The 21,349-nt window shown below is 41.3% G+C and overlaps 1 protein-coding gene across 10 annotated transcripts in view; it reads left to right on the forward strand.

Moving 5' to 3' along the window:
* Positions 1-21,349, forward strand: part of tmc3 (transmembrane channel like 3) — a 587,484-nt gene that overhangs the window by 291,758 nt on the left and 274,377 nt on the right. For 9 of the 10 annotated variants that reach the window (XM_077518216.1, XM_077518214.1, XM_077518224.1 and 6 more), the window contains 2 exons: positions 19,761-19,859; positions 20,352-20,494. In XM_077518216.1, the coding sequence (XP_077374342.1) occupies positions 19,761-19,859; positions 20,352-20,494 (242 nt within the window). Of the gene's footprint in view, positions 1-19,760; positions 19,860-19,977; positions 20,495-21,349 lie in introns of those variants that run through there. The other variant, XM_077518223.1, reaches the window with a different exon arrangement.

Raw genomic sequence — 21,349 nt, forward strand, 5'->3', positions numbered from 1 at the left:
ATAATACTTTTTTGTAGGTCTAGCATAATCATACAATCGGAAATGCTTCATAAAAATGTCTAGAGGGCGCTATTTATTGCAAATTGCACAATAAATCTCTGAAAATTCATGTTCATGACAAGTCTGATGTGTTTGCAAAGTTTCATGAGTTTTCATGTGTATAAAAAAAAAAAAAAGCAGCACTTGACAACTGTTACATGGAACAAGGACCATTTAAAATGTTAGTTTTTTCCATGCCTTGTCTGTCCAAAGTTGAATGAAAAAGGCCAAAAATGATGTATAATTCCCAAAATAAAATCAAAATAGCGGACTTCCTCTTTGGTTTGGCAAATAGCTACATAATACTTTTTTGTAGGTCTAGCATAATCATACAATCGGAAATGCTTCATAAAAATGTCTAGAGGGCGCTATTTATTGCAAATTGCACAATAAATCTCTGAAAATTCATGTTCATGACAAGTCTGATGTGTTTGCAAAGTTCCATGAGTTTTCATGTGTATAAAAAATAAAAAGCAGCACTTGACAAACAATGCATTGCTATGGCAACAGCGTGTTACAAAATAAAAAACTTTCGATTACTTTGCATCTTAAACATCTTAAGATGAAACACACCAAGTTTGAAGACAGTCGGATAAATTTTGTAGGAGGGGTTCGTTAAAATATGACCCCTGAAAGTTTTTCCTTGCCCGGTTGGAGGGTTAGATCAGGGGATGTCGCAACTTGTTTGTGGTTAAGTGCTACAGAAGTAAATGTGTCTTAACAACCTCATGATTGAATGTGTTTTCAATTCTCTAGGATGTGATTGGATTGTATCAATTAAATGTTCTTATAACTGATTCAGTGAGTAGTAAAAATAGTGTGTCAAGTATAATGACATGAAATATAAGGAATACAAAAAACAAAACAAGAACCCTCTAAATTACACATTTTGTTCCAGGCTTTATGTGCGTGCATAGTTTGAGTATACACCTAGGTTTAGGCCAGGAGTGTTCAAACCTTTTGCAAAGAGGGCCGGGTATGGTAAGGTGAAAATGTGTGGGGCCTAATCAACCCTTTAGTTTAGCCTGACATAATTTTTTTACATGCATATGAAAATATATATATGTGGACAAATGTGTACATATGTCTACAAATTTTTGTAGCTCGAGCTGCTTCGTCCAACTGGGAACGCTGCATTAAGAAGGATTTTTTTTTCCTTTGCCAACAGTGCATGCCACGACAACAGCGTGCGACGAAATAAAAAGCTTTCAATAACTTTTTATCGTCAACATCTTAAGATGAATCACACCAAGTTTGAAGATGATCGGATAAACTCTGTAGGAGGAGTTCGTTAAAATAAGACCCCTATGAAATGGCCAAAAAAATGGCAACATGTTCCAAAGTAAATCAAAATGGCAGACTTCCTGTTAGGTTTAGCATATGGTTCAAAAAGAGTTTTTTGTACCTCGAGGGCTGTTACATATGTCTTCAAATTTTGGTCACTCTAGGTGAAACGTACAGCCGGAAATGCTTCATTAAGTAAAAATTTTGAAATGCAAAATTTGATGCCCTGCCTCTGGCGGACTTCCTGTTAGGTTTAGCATATGGCACCAACAGGCTTTTTTGTAGATCATAGTCTGTTACATATGTGTACCAATTTTCGTAGCTCTAGATTAAACGTATAACCGGCAATACTTCAGATGAAACATGCCAAAGAATGAAGACAATCTGATAAGTTTTGTAGAAAATATGAGGCCTATAAAAGGCCCCCAAAAAATGGCTACAAATAGCAAAGTAAATCAAAATGCCGGACTTCCTGTTTGGCTTAGCATATGGTTCTAAAAGACTTTTTTGTACATCGTGGGCTCTTATGTATGCCTCCAAATTATCATAGTGCTAGGTGAAAGGTACAACCGGGAATGCTTCGTTAAAGAGGAGTTTTTTAGCTCAACAAGTGATGCCCGGCCCTTGCGGGACTTCCTGTTGGGTTTAGCACAAAGCAGCAAGAGACTTTTTTGTACATCGTGGGCTGTTACATATGTCTACAAATTTTCGTAGCTCTAGCTGCTTTCTTCAACTGAGAATTCTTCATTAAGAAGAATTTTTTTCCTTTGCAAACAAGTGCATGCCACGACAACAGCGTGCAGCGAAATAAAAAGCTTTCAATAACTTTTCATCTTCAACATCTTAAGATGAATCACACCAAGTTTGAAGATGATCGGATAAACTCTGTAAGAGGAGTTCGTTAAAATAGGACCCCTATGAAATGGCCAAAAAAATGGGAACACGTTCCAAAGTAAATCAAAATGGTGGACTTTCTGTTAGGTTTAGCATATGGTTCAAAAAGAGTTTTTTGTACCTTGAGGGCTGTTACATATGTCTTTAAATTTTGGTAACTCTAGGTGAAACGTACAGCCGGGAATGCTTCATTAAGTAAGAATTTTGAAACTCAAAATTTGATGCCCCGCCTCTGGCGGACTTCCTGTTGGGTTTAGCATATGGCACCAACAGACTTTTTTGTAGGTCATAGTCTGTTACATATGTGTACTAATTTTCGTAGCTCAAGGTTAAACATACAACCGGCAATACTACGTTTAGTAAGAGTTTTGAAACTCTAAATTTGATGCCCCACCGCCGTCATATAGTATGTCGAAAACTTTAGATTTTTTACCATGGTGTTGTCCCAGGTCTTGAGATGGTACATCCCAAGTTTGAAGTCAATTGGATTAACCGTGTAGGAGAAGCAGGCAAAAGTATGACCCCTGTAAATGTGCAAAAATTGGCCAAAATTGGACATTTAAATACTCATATCTCACTTCCTGTCTATTTTAGGGTACACACATCAAAGAGGTTTTTGTTCATCTGGATGTGCTACAGGTGCCACACAATTTTCATAGCCGTCGGACAATCGTAGCGGGCCAGGGATCTGTTTAACCTATGTAGGTGGCGCTATGGAGCCATTTTTCTGTTATCACCTATGGCGACTTTAAAATATCAAATTTTTCGCCAGGCCTGACGTGTGTGTAAAGTTTGGTGAGTTTTCGTTCACGTTTAGTGTCTCAAAAATGTGATTGTTTGCGGAAAAGAATAATAACAAATAAAAAGAAGAACTAGAGCTGCGAGCAGCTATAAAGGGCCCTCGCAACCCGGGCCACGTTGGGGTATTTGCACGTCGGGGTACTGGCATGCTGGGGTACTGTCAAATAGGAAACCATCTAAATTTTAAACGTTTTTGCCATGCTTTGTGTTTGTAAAGTTTCATGGAAAGGCCAAAAATGATGCACAATTAACAAAATAAAATCAAAATGGATTGGCACATGGCTATATATAATACTTTTTGAATATATTAGGCATGCCTGCCAATATTCACACATCTAGCTGAATCATATAATCGGAAAGACTTCATAAAAATGTCTAGAGGGCGCTATTGAAGCATTTATTGCAAATTTAATAAGAAATCTCTAAAATATTCATGCTTATGACAAGCCTGATGTGTGTGTAAAGTTTCATGAGTTTTTGCACATGTTTAGACCAAAAAAAAAAAGCAGCATTTTACTTGGCAAACAATGCATCGCCATGAAACGGTGTGGGACAAAATAAATAACTTTCGATAACTTTGTATCTTAAACATCTTAAGATGAAGCACACCAAGTTTGAAGACAGTCGGATAAATTTTGTAGGAGGAATTCGTTAAAATATGACCCCTAAAAAAGGCCACAAAAAATGGCTACAAATCCCAACGTAAATCAAAATGGCGGACTTCCTGTTTGTTTTGGAAGATGGTTCCAAGAGACTATTTTGTACATCGTGGGCTCTTATGTATGCCTCTAAATTATCATAGCGCTAGGTGAAACGTACAACCGGGAATGCTTCGTTAAAGAGGAGTTTTTTACCTCAAAATGTGATGACCGGCCCTTACGGGACTTCCTGTTGGGTTTAGCACATGGCACCAATAGACTTTTTTGTACATTGTGGGCTGTTAAATTTGTCTCCAAATTTTCGTAGCTCGAGCTGCTTCGTATAACTGTGAATGCTTCATTAAGAGGGAATTTTTTCCTTTGCAAACTGTGCATGCCACGGCAATAGCGTGCGACGAAATAAAAAGCTTTCAATAACTTTTCATCTTCAACATTTTAAGATGAATCACACCAAGTTTGGAGATGATCGGATAAACTCTGTAGGAGGAGTTCGTTAAAATAAGACCCCTATGAAATGGCCCAAAAAATGGCAACACGTTCCAAAGTAAATCAAAATGGCGGACTTCCTGTTCGGTTTAGCATATGGTTCAAAAAGAGTTTTTTGTACCTTGAGGGCTGTTACATATGTCTTCAAATGTTGGTAACTCTAGGTGAAATGTACAGCCGGGAATGCTTCATTAAATAAGAATTTTGAAACACAAAATTTGATGCCTCGCCTCTGGCGGACTTCCTGTTAGGTTTAGCATATGGTTCAAAAAGAGTTTTTTGTAGATCATAGTCTGTTACATATGTGTACCAATTTTCGTGGCTCTCAATTAAACGTACCACGGCAATGCTTTAAGTAAGAATTTTGAAACTGTAAATTTGATGCCCCGCCACCGTCATATAGTATGTCAAAAACTTTAGATTTTTTACCATGATGTTGTCCCAGGTGTTGAGATGGTACAGCCCAAGTTTGAAGTCAATCGGGTTAACCGTGTAGGAGAAGCGGGCAAAAGTATGACCCCTGTAAATGTGCAAAAATGGGCCAAAATTGGACATTCAAATACTCATACCTCACTTCCTGTCTATTTTAGGGTACACATATCAAAGAGGTTTTTGTTCATCTGGATGTGCTACAGGTGCCACACAATTTTCGTAGCCATAGGACAATCGTAGCGGGACAGGGATCCGTTAAACCTATGTAGGTGGCGCTACAGAGCCATTTTTCATGTATCATGTATGGCGACTTTAAAATATAAAATTTTTCGCCAGGCCCGATCTCCGTGTAAAGTTTGGTGAGTTTTCGTTCATGTTTAGTGCCTCAAAAATGTGGTTGTTTGCGGAAAAGAATAATAACAAAGAAAAAGAAGAAGAAGAATAACTAGAGCTGCGAGCAGCTATAAAGGGCCCTCGCAACCCGGGCCACGTTGGGGTACTTGCACGTCGGGGTACTGGCACGTTGGGGTACTGTCAAATAGGACAAGGACAATCTAAAATGTTTTTGACAAGCCTTGTGTGTGCAAAGTTTAATCAAAACGCAAAATATGGTGCGCAATTCCCAAAATAAATTCAAAATGGCGGACTTCCTTTTAGGTTTAGCATACGGCTACAGAATACTTTTTGTAGGTCTTAAGCTAATAGGTATGCCTCCCAGTTTTCACAAATCTAGGTCAAGTCATCTTTAGTTGTGTATCGCTTGAATCATACAATTGGAAATGCTCCATAAAAATGCATAGAGGGCGCTATTGAGCACAACGTTGGGTTACTTGCACGTCAGGGTACTGGCACGTTGGGGTACTGTTACATGGAACAAGGACCATTTAAAATGTTAGTTTTTTCAATGCCTTGTCTGTGCAAAGTTTAATGAAAGAGGCCAAAAATGATGTATAATTCCCAAAATAAAATCAAAATAGCGGACTTCCTCTTTGGTTTGGCAAATGGCTACATAATACTTTTTTGTAGGTATTAGGCTGATAGGGGTCTGTCCTAATTTTCACAAATCTAGCAGAATCATACAATCGGAAATACTTCATAAAAATGTCTAGAGGGCGCTATTTATTGCAAATTGCACAATAAATCTCTAAAAATTCATGTTCATGACAAGTCTGATGTGTTTGCAAAGTTTCATGAGTTTTCACACATGTATGGATAAAAAAACAAAGCAGCACTTCACTTGGCAAACAATGCATCGCTATAGCAGCAGCGTGCGACAAAATAAAAAACTTTCGATAACTTTGCATCTTAAACATCTTAAGATGAAACACACCAAGTTTGAAGACGGTCGGATGAACTTTGTACGAGGAGTTCGTTAAAATATGACCCCTGAAAAAGGCCACAAAAAATGGCAACAAATCCCATCGTAAATCAAAATGGCAGACTTCCTGTTTGGTTTAGCACATGGTTCCAAGAGACTTTTTTGTACATCGTGGGCTCTTATGTATGCCTGCAAATTATCATCGCGCTAGGTGAAACGTACAACCGGGAATGCTTCGTTAAAGAGGAGTTTTCTAGCTCAAAATGTGATGCCCGGCCCCTGGGGGACTTCCTGTTGGGTTTAGCACATGGCACCAAGAGACTTTTTTGTACCTTGTGGGCTGTTACATATGTCTACAAATTTTTGCAGCTCTCGCTACTTCGTACAACTGGGAATGCTTCATTAAGAAGGATTTTTTTCCTTTGCAAAAAGTGCATGCCACGACAACAGCGTACGACGAAATAAAGAGCTTTCAATAACTTTTCATCCTCAACATCTTAAGATGAGTCACGCCAAGTTTGAAGATGATCGGATAAACTCTGTAGGAGGAGTTCGTTAAAATATGACCCCTATGAAATGGCCCAAAAAATGGCAACACATTCCAAAGTAAATCAAAATGGCGGACGTCCTGTTAGGTTTAGCATATGGTTCAAAAAGAGTTTTTTGTACCTCAAGGGCTGTTATATACCTCTACAAAATTTGGTAACTCTAGGTGAAACGTACAGCCGGGTATGCTTTGTTAAAGAGGAGTTTTTTTAGCTCAAAATGTGATGCCCGGCCCCTGGGGGACTTCCTGTTGGGTTTAGCACAGGGCACCAAGAGACTTTTTTGTACATCTTGGGCTGTTACATATGTCTACAAATTTTCGTACCTCTCGCTGCTTCGTACAAATGGGAATGCTTCTTTAAGGATATTTTTTTTCCTTTGCAAACAGTGCATGCCATGACAACTGCGTGCGACGAAATACAAAGCTTTCAATAACTTTTCATCTTCAACATCATAAGATGAATCACACCAAGTTTGAAGATGATCGGATAAACACTGTAGGAGGAGTTCGTTAAAATAAGGCCCCAATGAAATGGCCAAAAAAATGGCAACACGTTCCAAAATAAATCAAAATGGCGGACTTCCTGTTTGGTTTAGCAGATGGTTCCAAGAGACTTTTTTGTACATCGTGGGCTCTTATGTATGCCTGCAAATTATCATCGCGCTAGGTGAAACGTACAACCGGGAATGCTTCGTTAAAGAGGAGTTTTTTAGCTCAAAATGTGATGCCCGGCCCCTACGGGACTTCCTGTTGGGTTTAGCACATGGCACCAAGAGACTTTTTTTGTACATCGTGGGCTGTTACATTTGTCTCCAAATTTTCGTAGCTCTAGCTGCTTCGTACAACTGGGAATGCTTCATTAAGAAGGAATTTTTTCCTTTGCAAACTGTGCATGCCACGGTAACAGCGTGCGACGAAATAAAAAGATTTCAATGACTTTTCATCTTCAACATTTTAAGATGAATCACACCAAGTTTGGAGATGATCGGATAAACTCTGTAGGAGGAGTTCGTTAAAATAAGACCCCTATGAAATGGCCCAAAAAATGGCAACACGTTCCAAAGTAAATCAAAATGGCAGACTTCCTGTTCGGTTTAGCATATGGTTCAAAAAGAGTTTTTTGTACCTTGAGGGCTGTTACATATGTCTTCAAATTTTGGTAAATCTAGGTGAAATGTACAGCCGGGAATGCTTCATTAAATAAGAATTTTGAAACACAAAATTTGATGCCTCGCCTCTGGCGGACTTCCTGTTAGGTTTAGCATATGACACCAACAGGCTTTTTTGTAGGTCATAGTCTGTTACATATGTGTACCAATTTTCGTAGCTCTAGATTAAACGTACCACCGGCAATGCTTCGTTAAGTAAGAATTTTGAAACTGTAAATTTGATGCCCCGCCACCGTCATATAGTATGTCAAAAACTTTAGATTTTTTACCATGATGTTGTCCCAGGTGTTGAGATGGTACAGCCCAAGTTTGAAGTCAATCGGGTTAACCGTGTAGGAGAAGCGGGCAAAAGTATGACCCCTGTAAATGTGCAAAAATGGGCCAAAATTGGACATTCAAATACTCATACCTCACTTCCTGTCTATTTTAGGGTACACATATCAAAGAGGTTTTTGTTCATCTGGATGTGCTACAGGTGCCACACAATTTTCTTAGCCATAGGACAATCGTAGCGGGACAGGGATCCGTTAAACCTATGTAGGTGGCGCTACAGAGCCATTTTTCTGTTATCATGTATGGCGACTTTAAAATATCAAATTTTTCGCCAGGCCCGATCTGCGTGTAAAGTTTGGTGAGTTTTCGTTCATGTTTAGTGCCTCAAAAATGTGGTTGTTTGCGGAAAAGAATAATAACAAAGAAAAAGAAGAAGAAGAAGAATAATAATAAGAATTCCTTCAGGAACAATAGGGACCTCGCAGCGGTCGCTGGTCGGGCCCTAATAATAAGAATTCCTTCAGGAACAATAGGGACCTCGCAGCGGTCGCTGCTCGGGCCCTAATAATAAGAATTCCTTGAAAAACAATAGGGACCTCGCAGCGGTCGCTGCTCGGGCCCTAATAATAATAATAAGAATTCCTACAAAAACAATAGGGCCTCGCAGCGGCACCGCCGCCGCCGCTGCTCGGGCCCTAATAAGAATTCCTTCAGGAACAATAGGGACCTCGCAGCGGTCGCTGCTCGGGCCCTAACTAGAGCTGCGAGCAGTTATAAAGGGCCCTCGCAGCCCGGGCCACGTTGGGGTACTGGCACATTAGGAGCAAAATTTCTTTGAACATGGCATGATAAACCTTTACATGTGGATTTTTTTTTTGCCAGGTGTGATGTGTGTGTCAAGCTCAATGGGTTTTGGTGATTGTTAAGATCTGCAAAAATCAGCGTCCTTTTTTATTTTTTGGGAATGAGTTGACCTGATTGGTATTTTTTGCAAAAGTATATATACCCATCATCGCTCGTACTCATTGCACGATATTGCTTTTATTGTCCATAGAGGCTATCAAAAATAAATAAAACAAAATAAAAAAGTACATATGTTTGGATCAGTCTGATACCAGTGAACATCTTGAGTAGTGGAAAGTAAAAGAATATTCATAATTGACTTAGTTATAATACTTACAATGAGTTCACAAATTTTGTACAAAATACCATAAGTGGGGTTGTTTTTTTTTTATGCCGCAAGGACTAGGTGGCGCTGTATTTATTACTGAATTTTGTCATAGAGATACCTTCAGGCCTTGACAATAAATATACATGTCAAGTTTGTGATTTTTTTAAGCATGTCCCGGGGAGTTATTAAGCGTTTCCTTCATTCACGATATTGCTTTTAACGTCCATAGAGGCTATCAAAAATAAATAAAAATAAATAAAAAATACATATGTTTGGATAGGTCTGATGCCAGTGAACATTTTGAGTGGTGGAAAGTAAAAGAATATTCATAAATTACTTAGTTATCACACTGAGAATGAGTTTACAATTTCTGTAAAAATCCCGTAAATGGGGTATTTTTTTTTTCTGCCTCAAGGGCTAGGTGGCGCTGCATATATAACTGAATGTTGTCATAGAGATACCTTCAGGCCTTGACGATAAACATGCATGTCAAGTTTGGGATTTTTTGGAGCATGTACCGGGGAGTTATCAAGCATATCCTTTTTCATTGTGAAACGTGTTTACAATTTTTGTAAACATACCGTAAGTGAGACTGCAAAGTTTGGTGAGTTTTCGTAATGTTTAGGCCCTCAAAAATGCGATGGTTTACGGAGAAGAAGAAGAAGAAGAAGAAGAAGAAGAAGAAGAAGAAAATTCTTACAAAAACAAGAGGGACCTCGCAGCGGTCGCTGCTCGGGCCCTAATAATAATAATAATAATAATAATTTTTACAAAAACATTAGGGACCTCGCAGCGGTCGCTGCTCGGGCCCTAATAATAATAATCATTTTTACAAAAACAATAGGGACCTTGCAGCGGTCGCTGCTTGGGCCCTAATGACGATTTATAATGGGAGCCAATGGATCCAACGCTTGGTCAAATGTGTACTATAAAAACTTGTCTCCCACATATAATAATGACAATAGTAATTAGGAAATGGTGGATGGTGCCCTTTTAAACTTCAACATGTTGGGCCAATCTGGGTGAAATTTAAGTTCCACAAGTGAATTTTTGATATTTTTTACCTAGGAAAGAGTAATATGCAAAATAGCCAAGCGTTGGTCAGAAAGGACACATGGGTTAAATATTCGTCGTGAAATGGCTATCAAGCCGCACATACATGTTCTGGCATTTCCAGAGTTATCTTTTTGAACGGTTTCACAGTTCACATACACAACTTAATCCGTCTTTACATTTTCACCATTACTAGCCCTAGTGAGCAATTCTTGTGGAGTTTGGCACCGATTTCCTCAACTATAAAGACATGTTCAAATTTGCCGTATGATCGCATTAAGATTTCCAGTTCGAAAGGGGTAAAAAAAATAAAATAGTGAAGCAGAGGACGGCACCACCCTCTGCTTCCCCGTTGCCATGGTGACTCGTCGAATCAAGGCTCCATTGATGCAGTCTTTTTAGTGGTAGTGAAACTACTCTGCGTTGATCAAACTAACTCGAATCAGCTGCCCTGGAACCGAAACCACAGTATTTCCTATCTCAGGGTCGGTCAACTCACAGTTAAGGGTTAGTCTCAGGGTTTGCTGAACCTGCTTGTGAAACGGACCCCGGGTGTTTCTCATTGTCTCATTATTTTGCTTGTGTTTAGTTCCTTGCTTCTAGTCTTCGGTGTTTGTTGGATTATTTTCTTTTCTCACAGTCGCTGTGAGTTGTTCTTTCTCTGTTCCCAGAAAGAAGTTTTTTGTTTGTTGACATAACTGCTTTACTGCATTTGGGTCCTCAACTCTGCGCGCCACAAAAAAAAGAATAATCCGACCAAAAATTGACCCATCAGAAGCAGACATACCGTATGATGGACCATCAATGGTCAATGCTGCTTGTCAGTGGCACATTGACAGACAGTCCATTCATATGTAAGTAAGTGCGTGCTGTCGAGTCATGCCTCGATTCGATATCGACAGTGCAGTCGCATTGTGTTTTTCTCAAGTGTATAGTGACGTCACGGACAGTCAAATCCATTCTTTTTTTTTTTTTTCCTCTAAGAGAGAGCTCAGAATTGTTCATTCGGTAGTCTTACCGATTCAATGTCTTATCATTGCTCTTTCTTTCTTTTTTTTTTTTTTTTTTTTTTTACGTGTATGTGTGCGTTTGTGTGGGCGTGTGTGTGTGTCTGCGTGTATGCGCGTGCGTGTGTGTGCGTGCGTGCAAATACGTGTAAATACTAGGGGTGGGAATCTCTGACATGAGGCCGATTCGATATGTATCTCGATACACAGGTTGCGATTCGATTGAAAAACGATTATCTTTCAGAACAGAACGGTTCGATGCGGTTCGATTAAGTTTGGGAACGATACGATTTTCGATTCGATACGATTCATTTCAACATTCAAAACTTATAGTGACATTTGTTGCTTGTAAACATTCATCTTAAAACACCACAAATTTTTACAGTATCTACAAATATGTAAAAAAAACAACAACAAAAATGTCTTCTATATTTTTATATATTGAATCAATTGTTTAATTAGACCGCAACAAAGGGCTGGGCGATATGACTGAAAAATGTATCAGGTTAAATACTTATTAGTCGTTATTGAGAGTTTTAATTGTTGTTTTTGGGTTTTTTTAATTCAAAATAAGGATCAGGAAAAAAAGGCTGATAATTCAATTTGAAATATAAATATTTAACCTTTAAAAAGACACCAACACAATTAAACAGAATATGTGCACATTGTGAAGTATTCAGAAACATAAATTTAAGACATGAAATAAACCTACCGTCCAGCCAAAAGAAATATGAAGCCACCTTATGGAACAATAAATCTATCAAACATATTTTAACCACTTAATATATCTAATATATTATATATATAAATATTTCCAAAAGTGCCCTTCCCTTTTTATTAACAATTTTTGTTTTGAACAATATTTGTTTTTCTTTTGCCATCATATTAATTTTTGGTTAATGTATGACATCTTTTTGTTTTGTTTTTTTAATCTGAGACAAGATGATGACCACGGAATCACTACTGTTTATGTTTTGTTTTTTGGGCTGTCGTTCATTTTGCGTTTGATGACGTAATCACGGGCACGTCTCAGTTCTCCTATCTGCTGCTCATGCTAGCTGTATACATTAACAGGGAGCCACAAACTGAGAAATGAGATACTTGCAGTGTGCTTTTAGCATAGCTGGTGTGTTGGCTGTGGAACATACCTGTGTCGTTTGAATCCATGCATTGGATCGTCACGGGAGTTATTCTTTTTGGCTCGCGCGCAACACCAACGCCGGCCCGGGACATACAAGTGCACCGAGAGGACTCGATAGCAATGGGAAATACCGAGATGTACGGCACCGGCTTCTGCTAACTGTTGCATGTTGTCACTCGTTGTGCGCGCGCGCGCCGTGTCGCGAGCACGGCGTTGACGGTAGGCTCCTCCCCAAGGTGCGTAACGTCTTTGCATTATGTTTACAACATCCGGGGAATGAAGCGTCTCTGAGCGCTACTTTGCTAGCTCTCTGTAAACAGGGAAGCTTGAATAGTGATGCTACTGAAATGTAAACAAAACAAGTAGAGCACGGCGCAGAACTCTTGCTATTGTTATGAAAACCATAAAGCCTCACTCGCAACCGATTCACAGCCACGCGATATCCGGTCCACAGCTTTACAAGCAATGTATCTAAGGATTTTGTATCGGTTGACAAGTCTGCTACCGATACGGTCGTTTAGCTCCCCTTGACGACCGATGGTTCGGTCGAATCGGTTTTTTGTCCCACCCCTAGTAAATACTTATACTCACTAATTCATCTAAAACCTAACAAAAATCCCATTACCCTTCACCTTAAGCGAATACTTCAGTCTCGCCAGAGTCGTGAGGTTCAGACGTTCAGGAAACCAGAAAAAAAGTCAGAAAAGATAAAAAGAAAAGAAAGATAAATCAAAGTAAAATCCAGCACCGACCAAACACTTCCTGCCTTCCACATGGTTACAAAATCAGAGTCTTACGCCAACCCCAGAAACCTTTAAATTCCAACAAACTAAATAAACCCCCCCTCGAAACCCCCCGCATCCCGCAAACCCCCCCACCCCCGGAAACCGGCAGTGGGCAGCAGCGCAGAGAGGGAAGACGTGCCCACCCCACCTCCAGCCATGTGGAAGGCATGTGTGCGTGTGGTGCATTAAAATTGGGAGCAGGTGGGATGGAGCAGAGGGAAAAGATTTCCCCTACTCCGATCCACCCGCATCCCCCCAAAAAATGAATGTGTATGTGTGTGGTGCATTAAAAAAGAAAGTCAAATCCATTCTGAGTGTTTCGAGCTAGTCAGACTGAGATGCATCCTGTCCAAATTGGATATGAAACTACCTTCCGCATGTGGTTTAAATCCGTCCCGAATAATCTGATTTCATTTGCTTTGTGACTGTTCAGACTACAAAAGAGCCATCCACTTTCAATCTGGATGGGCTAAAAAATCGGATTTGGACTGGAAGTCTGAACAAGGCCTTTGTTCCTGGGTTCCTTTCAGACCTTGGCGGGTCATTGTCCTGTCACCTACAATTGTCTAATCCTTCTTGTTGGGATGAGTCTTGTGTTTCCTCGCAGTTGGGCCCGCAACCCCACGCTACACATGATAATTGGATAATAGCACAAAATTGATGAAAATCTTTTCTTATTTTCTTAAAACTAATTTAAACCGAAAAACGTATAAATATATATATTTTATTTAATTCTTTGTCCTGCACTCCCATTCTTTGTTTTTTGTTGTTGTTTTTTTTAATGCCACATCAGGGGTGTCAAACTCAGGTTAGCTCAGGGGCCGCATGGAGGAAAATATATTACCAAGTGGGCCGCATCGGTAAAATAACGGTATATAACTTAAAAACAATTGCTGTCAATTCTACGCAGATTTTCGCTATTTGTGTGCCAGCCCTAAATTACGGAGCTCAACTGTAATCGTATTGTTCCAAAAAACAATACAAATGCAAGTGGAACAGAGTCCTGGATGTGTTAAATCGACCTGTTTTGCATATATATTGTTCCCAGAAGGCATTGCGTGGCGCAGTTAATGACATAAGGACGCTAATCCTTGTCATATCTATTTGTGTTAGCAGGAATTGAAATTGTCGTATTTAACACGTTTGTTGGTCTTTGATTTAAAATAATAATAATAATAATAATAATAATAATAGTAATAATAATAACAAGAACTAGAAAATGCCATTTCTGGAGAAATGGCTTGTGAAGGCTGGAGAGCTGAATGAATACCTGTGGAATGATTTGGAATAATGTTGAATGATGTTGAATGATATTGAATGGTGTTGAATGGAAAGTGTAGAATGTGGGAATAATCGGCTACGAAATCGGCAATTGTGAATTTTGGAACTAAAAAGCTGTAAGAGCTCATGTCGTGAGTTACTGGAACAGATTGAAGTTGGAATGAAGTAAATCGGATGAATAATGTCGAAGTAAATGAAAAGTGTACAATGTGGGAATAATCGGCTACGAAATCGGAAATTGTGAATTATGGAACTGAAAATCTGGAAGAGCTCGTGGCCTGAATTGCTGGAATATGTTGAAGTTGGAATTAAGTAAATCGGATGAATAATATGTAAGTAAATAGAAAGTGTAGAATGTGGGAATAATCGGCTACGAAATCGGAAATTGTGATTTTTGGAACTGAAAAGCTGGAATAGCTCATAGCATAAAATACTAGAATGTACTGAAGTTGGAATGAAGTAAATCGGATGAATAATGTGGAAGTAAATAGAAAGTGTAGAATGTGGGAATAATCGGCTCCGAAATCGGAAATTGTGAATTGTGGAACTGAAAAGCTGGAATAGCTCATAGCATGAATTACTGGAATGTACTGAAGTTGGAATGAAGTCAATCGGATGAATAACGTGGAAGTAAATGGAAAATGTAGAACGTGGGAATAATCGACAACGAAATCGGGAATTGTGAATTTTGGAACTGAAAATCTGGAAGACCTCATGGCGTGAATTACTGGAATATATTGAAGTTGGAATGAAGTAAATCGGATGAATAATGTGGAAGTAAATGGAAAATATAGAATGTGGGAATAATCGACTACGCAATCGGAAATTGTGAATTTTGGAACTGATGAGCTGGAAGAGCTCATTGTGTGAATTACTGGAATATATATTGAAGTTGGAATGAAGTAAATCGGATGAATAATGTGGAAGTAAATGGAAAATGTTTAATGTGGGAATAATCGGCTACAAAATCGGAAATTGTGAATTTTGGAACTGAAAAGCTGGAATCGCTCATAGCATGAATTACTGGAATGTACTGAAGTTGGAATGAAGTGAATCGGATGAATAATGTGGAAGTAAATGTGAAATGTAGAATCTCCAAAATGTAGAATGTGGGACTAATCGGCTACAAAATCGAAAATTGTAAATTTTGGAACTGAAAAGCTGGAATCGCTCATAGCATGAATTACTGGAATGTACTGAAGTTGGAATGAAGTGAATCGGATGAATAATGTGGAAGTAAATGTGAAATGTAGAATCTCCAAAATGTAGAATGTGGGACTAATCGGCTACAAAATCGAAAATTGTAAATTTTGGAACTGAAAAGCAGGAATCGCTCAGAGCATGAAATACTGGAATGTACTGAAGTTCGAATTAAGTACATCAGATGAATAATGCGGAAATAAATTGAAAATGTATAATGTGGGAATAATCGGCTACGAAATCGGAAATTGTGAATTTTGGAACTGAAAAGCTGGAATCGCTCATAACATGAAATACTGGAATGTAGTGAAGTTGGAATGAAGTGAATCGAATGAATAATGTGGAAGTAAATGTGAAATGTAGAATCTCCCATTAAGAATAATGGGGAAAAATCGGGTACGAAATCGGGAATTGTGGGTAAGGCGTGAATCGTAGGAATAATACAAGCGCGTGAGTTTTAGGAATAGTTTGAAATTGGAATGGCGAAAATCGGATGAATTATGTAGTTTAAGTAGTTTCACGTCAAAAAAAGTGGGCGGAATAAGAAGAAGAAGAAGAAAAGAAGAAGAAGAAGAAAGAATGAATAACATATGTGTGAAGGCCACCAGCCTTCACACAATAATAATTAAACAAACCGTAACTTTAAGTTGTGTGTAAAATAATGACATCCACGAGGATTCCACCGTACAAGGACTGCTTGTGAAGTTACAAATTTGATATATTTTGATTGTGGCCGACTGATTAATTAGTCCGACATTACAATTTATTTATTTTTTTTAACTTTACAAAATCATCTCACGGGGACGATTAAACCCCTTTGCGGGCCTGATCCGGCCCACGGGCCTTATGTTTGACACCTATGTGCTAGAGCATATAGAATGCTTTGAGAAAGCTTTTAACATGAAGATGTTGCTTAGAGCACCAACCACCTTACGCCCATAGCTCCGATCGGCCACCTCAATAATGGAGGCGTGGAACATGGCCCATTCGGACTCAATGTCCCCCGCCTCCCCCGGGACAAGGGAGAAGCTCTGCCGGGGCTGGCCGTTGAAACTCTTTCTGACAGGGGATTCCGCCAGACGTTCCCAGCAGACCCTCACAATACGTTTGGGTCTGCCAGGTCGGACCGGCATCTTCCCCTGCCATCGGAGCCAACACACCACCAGGTGGTGATCAGTTGACAGCTCCGCCCCTCTCTTCACCTGAGTGTCCAAAACATGCGGCCGCAAATCCGATGACACGACTACAAAGTCAATCATCGAACTGCGGCCTAGGGTGTCCTGGTACCAAGTGCACATATGGACACCCTTATGTTTGAACATGGTGTTCGTTATGGACAGTCCGTGACGAGCACAGAAGTACAATAACAGAACACAACGTTCGGGTTCCGATCGGGGGGCCGTTCCTCCCAATCACGCCCCTCCAGGTCTCACTGTCATTGCCCACGTGAGCGTTGAAGTCCCCCAGCAGGACGAGGGAATCCCCAGGGGAGCACTCCAGCACACCCTCCAAGGACTCCAAAAAGCGTGGGTACTCTGAACTGCTGTTTGGTGCATATGCACAAACAACAGTCAGGACCCGTCCCCCCACCCGAAGGCGGAGGGAGGCTACCCTTTCGTCTACAGGGGTGAACCCCAACGTACAGGCACCGAGCCGGGGGGCAATAGGTATGCCCACACCTGCTCTGCGCCTCTCACCGTGGGCAACTCCAGAGTGGAAGAGAGTCCAACCCCTCTCGAGAGGACTGGTACCAGAGCCCAAGCCGTGTGTGGAGGAGAGTCCGACTATATCTAGTCGGAACTTCTGGGCCTCACACACCAGCTCGGGCTCCTTACCTGCCAGAGAGGTGACATTCCATGTCCCAAGAGCCAGTTTCTGTAGCTGGGGATCGGTCCGCCAGCCTACTCTGCACCTGACCCCTTTGGCCCCTCCCACCAGTGGTGAGCCCGTGGGAAGGGGGGCCCACGTTGCCTCTTCGGGCTGTGCCCGGCCGCGCCCCATGGGTGCAGGCCCGGCCACCAGGCGCTCGCCAACTCACCAACTTCCTTCGAGGAAATTCTGGTCCAGAATCCGGCGTCTCAGGAGATGAAAGCAGTGCACCATTAACACTGTGCATAGTGGAGATGGGGTGCTGCTGACCTCGACTCAAAACGTCGTGAATCGGTGGGGTGAATACCTTTAAGACCTCCTCAATTCCACCGACACGTCTTCCTTTGAGGAAGCAGAGTCTGGGTACTCTGAGGTGGGCTCCCCTAACTCTGGGGTCGAAGTCACTGAGGTGGTTAGAAAGTTCCTCGGTGGCAGGGCCCCGGGGGTGGATGAGATCCGCCCGGAGTTCCTAAAGACTCTGGATGTTGTGGGGCTGTCGTGGTTGACACTCCTCTACAACATCGCTTGGACATCGGGGACAGTGCCTCTGGATTGGCAGATTGGCTTTTTAAGAAGGGGGACCGGAGGGTGTGTACCAACTACAGAAGGATCACACTCCTCAGCCTCCCTGGTAAGGTCTATTCAGGGGTATTGGAGAGGAGGGTCCGTCGGGAAGTCGAATCTCGGATTCAGGAGGAACAATGTGGTTTTCGTCCTGGCCGTGGAACAGTGGACCAGCTCTACACCCTCAGCAGGATCCTCGAGGGTGCGTGGGAGTTGGCGCAACCTGTCCACATGTGTTTTGTGGATTTGGAGAAGGCGTTCGGCCGTGTCCCTCGGGGAGTCCTGTGGGGGGTGCTTCGGGAGTATGCCGTACCGGGCCCCCTGATACGGGCTGTTCGGTCCCTGTACGACCGTTGCCAGAGTTTGGTCCGCATTGCCGGCAGTAAGTCGGATTAGTTTCCAGTGAGGGTTGGACTCCGCCAAGGCTGCCCTTTGTCACCGATTCTGTTCATAATTTTTATGGACAGAATTTCTAGGCGTAGCCGAGGCGTTGAGGGGGTCCGGTTTGGTGGCCTCAGCATTGCATCCCTGCTTTTTGCAGATGATGTGGTGCTTTTGGCTTCATCAAGATCTCCAACTCTCACTGGAGCAGTTCGCAGCCGAGTGTGAAGCGGTTTGGATGAAAATCAACACCTCCAAATCCGAGACCATGGTCCTCAGTCAGAAAAGGTTGGCGTGTCCTCTCCAGGTCGGGGATGAGATCCTTCCCCAAGTGGAGGAGTTCAGTATCTTTGGGTCTTGTTCACGAGTGAGGGTAGGATGGAGCGAGAGATCGACAGGCGGATGGGTGCAGCGTCTTCAGTTGTGCAGACTGTATTGGTCTGTCGTGGTGAAGAAAGACCTGAGCCAAAAGGCAAAGCTCTCAATTTACCGGTCGGTCTACGTTCCAACCCTCACCTATGGTCACGAGCTGTGGGTCGTGAACGAAAGAACAAGATCCCGGAACAAGCGGCCGAGTTTCATCCGCAGGGTGTCCGGGCTCTCCCTTAGAGATAGGGTGAGAAGCTCGGTCATCCGAGAGAGACTCAGAGTGGAGCCACTGCTCCTCCGCGTTGAGAGGAGCCAGCTGAGGTGGCTCGGGCATCGGGTTCGGATGCTTCCTGTTCCGGGCATGTTCCACCGGCGGGATGCCCCGGGGACGACCCAGGACACGCTGGAGGGACTATGTCTCTCGGCTGGCCTGGGAACGCCTTGGGATCCTGCCTGCGGAGCTGGTTGAAGTGGCAGGGGAGAGGAAAGTCTGGGTTTCCCTCCTAAAGCTGCTGCCCCCGCGACCCGACCTCGGATAAGCGGTAGAAGATGGATGAATGGATGGATGTCGCTTAAAGCAATGGTAGTTATTACAAAAAACGGCCAGCAGGTGGCTGCAGAGTATAAGAGATCGGCAAGGGCCGTGTTGCAATAAGCTCTTTTCCCCAGTGTTTTCAACAGGTTAGTGAATAATGATGAAACTTATATATTCTAATGGTAATTACTGCAAAACGGAACCAGATACAAATATACTTTTTTCATGATGAAAGAAGAGACTCTAACCTTTCCTTTGGTACGTTCCATGTTTTTATAGCAATAGAACAGAATATTCTGTGGACCTTGCAGAATCAATCAAAATACAGTAAAACAGCCGGGAGCGAAGGGGGTTGCTTCAGTGAAAATTAAGTGAATGAGTTAAGAAACATCAAGTTTAACCTATTTTTTTTTTTTGCACACAATGTAAAAATGTAACTTTATATTCAACATTTTATTTTTGCTGTATTATCCTGATGAATGTTTTTTTCTGTCTCTGCTAGCTGCTTGCTGGAGCCCCGTTTGGAACCACAAGGAGCAAAACTATTCCCAAGGAGCACCTCCATTCTGCTCAGGATCTGGACACCATCTGGTCCCTTGGGGCAAGCTTCTCGCTCCTGTCATGTTTAAACAATAGCTTAATAGAACATTACATACAGCCAGAATACATAAAGAGCGTGCACACAAACGTAATTCCAGCAATGTGATTTGCTGGTTAAAATGTCAGCGACTCAAAGAATACAGTAATATGATACTATGTTACTTTAGTTACTTTTGCTGACTAACTAATTACTTTTACAAGGCAGTAAATGCTTTGCTAACATTGACTTTCTTTTTAAGAAGTAATTTTTAACTATATCTAATTACTTTTTTAGGGCAACATTGACCAAATGAGACATGAAGCAATGAATACAGCCAGAATCAGAACTTTTTTCTTTCTTTTGCAAAAGAAGGAAGTGGTGCTTTTCCAGCGTACCAGGGTCTTCCAAAGATCCACTTTCTCTCTCTGTGCTTTTTATTACAAAGTAGGCGGTTACTACTAAGTGATGTTGGGGTGTGTGCGTGTGTGTGTGCGTGCGTGTAACTATCCACAGGGTTACCTCCAGTACTCCGTGTTATTTTATGGCTATTATGGAAGCGTGCGGAAAATCGGCAGTGCGGGATACCGGTTGCCCCTTGCCTACTTCTTGGTTGGGATGGCTGTCTTTGCCTACAGTTTCATCATTCTATTAAGAAAGTAATTATAATTTTCATTGCAATTCAAATATATGTTTTAATAAGCGCTTTGTAATCAGAATGAATAGTAGAATTAATTAAAATGAATGAGTAAAAATTGTTGCTTTTTGTTGAAATTTGACAGCTAGTATGAAAAAATAGGACACTGCTGATTGATTCAATACGCTGATCTTCTTCCACCTTAATCTCAGTAATTAAGCAACTTAAATGAATAAAAGCTGAATGGCAAATTGTATATCCATATGAACTGCAATGTAAAAGTAGATAGGACGGAACCTCCAAAGCCGAATGCTCTAAATGTTGTACAGTTTGGAATCCATCCACCCTGTCATGTGCTGGAGTCGGATCCCAAAGTGCCGACACAAATAAGGGTTTAACTATTTATTCACATAACTTGACTAAACGAAAAACGAGAATGCATCGAGAATCACGAGACGCCAAGTCCCCTTGGGCTGCGGAGAAGCAAAGAGGAACAGAGAGCAATAATCTGGCCCACATACTCAGACAGCTTATATAGACAGTAAATCGATCCCATTGGTTGTGGCTAGACATGTGGGTCCTAGTACTAACATGGAATTATATGATGGGCTGTTGACCCAGTAACGTGATTAAAGATTCTTCACATCACATAGTTCTTACAGATCGTTCTTGACATCACCTAACATAACATAGCATTAAAGATTCTTGACACCACATAACATCACATAGCATTAAACCAGCCGAAACCTGATGCTGGTTACATCAGTACAAAACAGACACTTGACCTCAACTTAACAGGTCATGGACTCAAACTTGACCCAGGCGTGAACCCAGACATGAGACTAGACCCAAACATTACTCCTGCATGACCCGAGTC

Source organism: Festucalex cinctus, chromosome 4, assembly GCF_051991245.1.
Source record: "Festucalex cinctus isolate MCC-2025b chromosome 4, RoL_Fcin_1.0, whole genome shotgun sequence".
Taxonomy (NCBI): domain Eukaryota; kingdom Metazoa; phylum Chordata; class Actinopteri; order Syngnathiformes; family Syngnathidae; genus Festucalex; species Festucalex cinctus.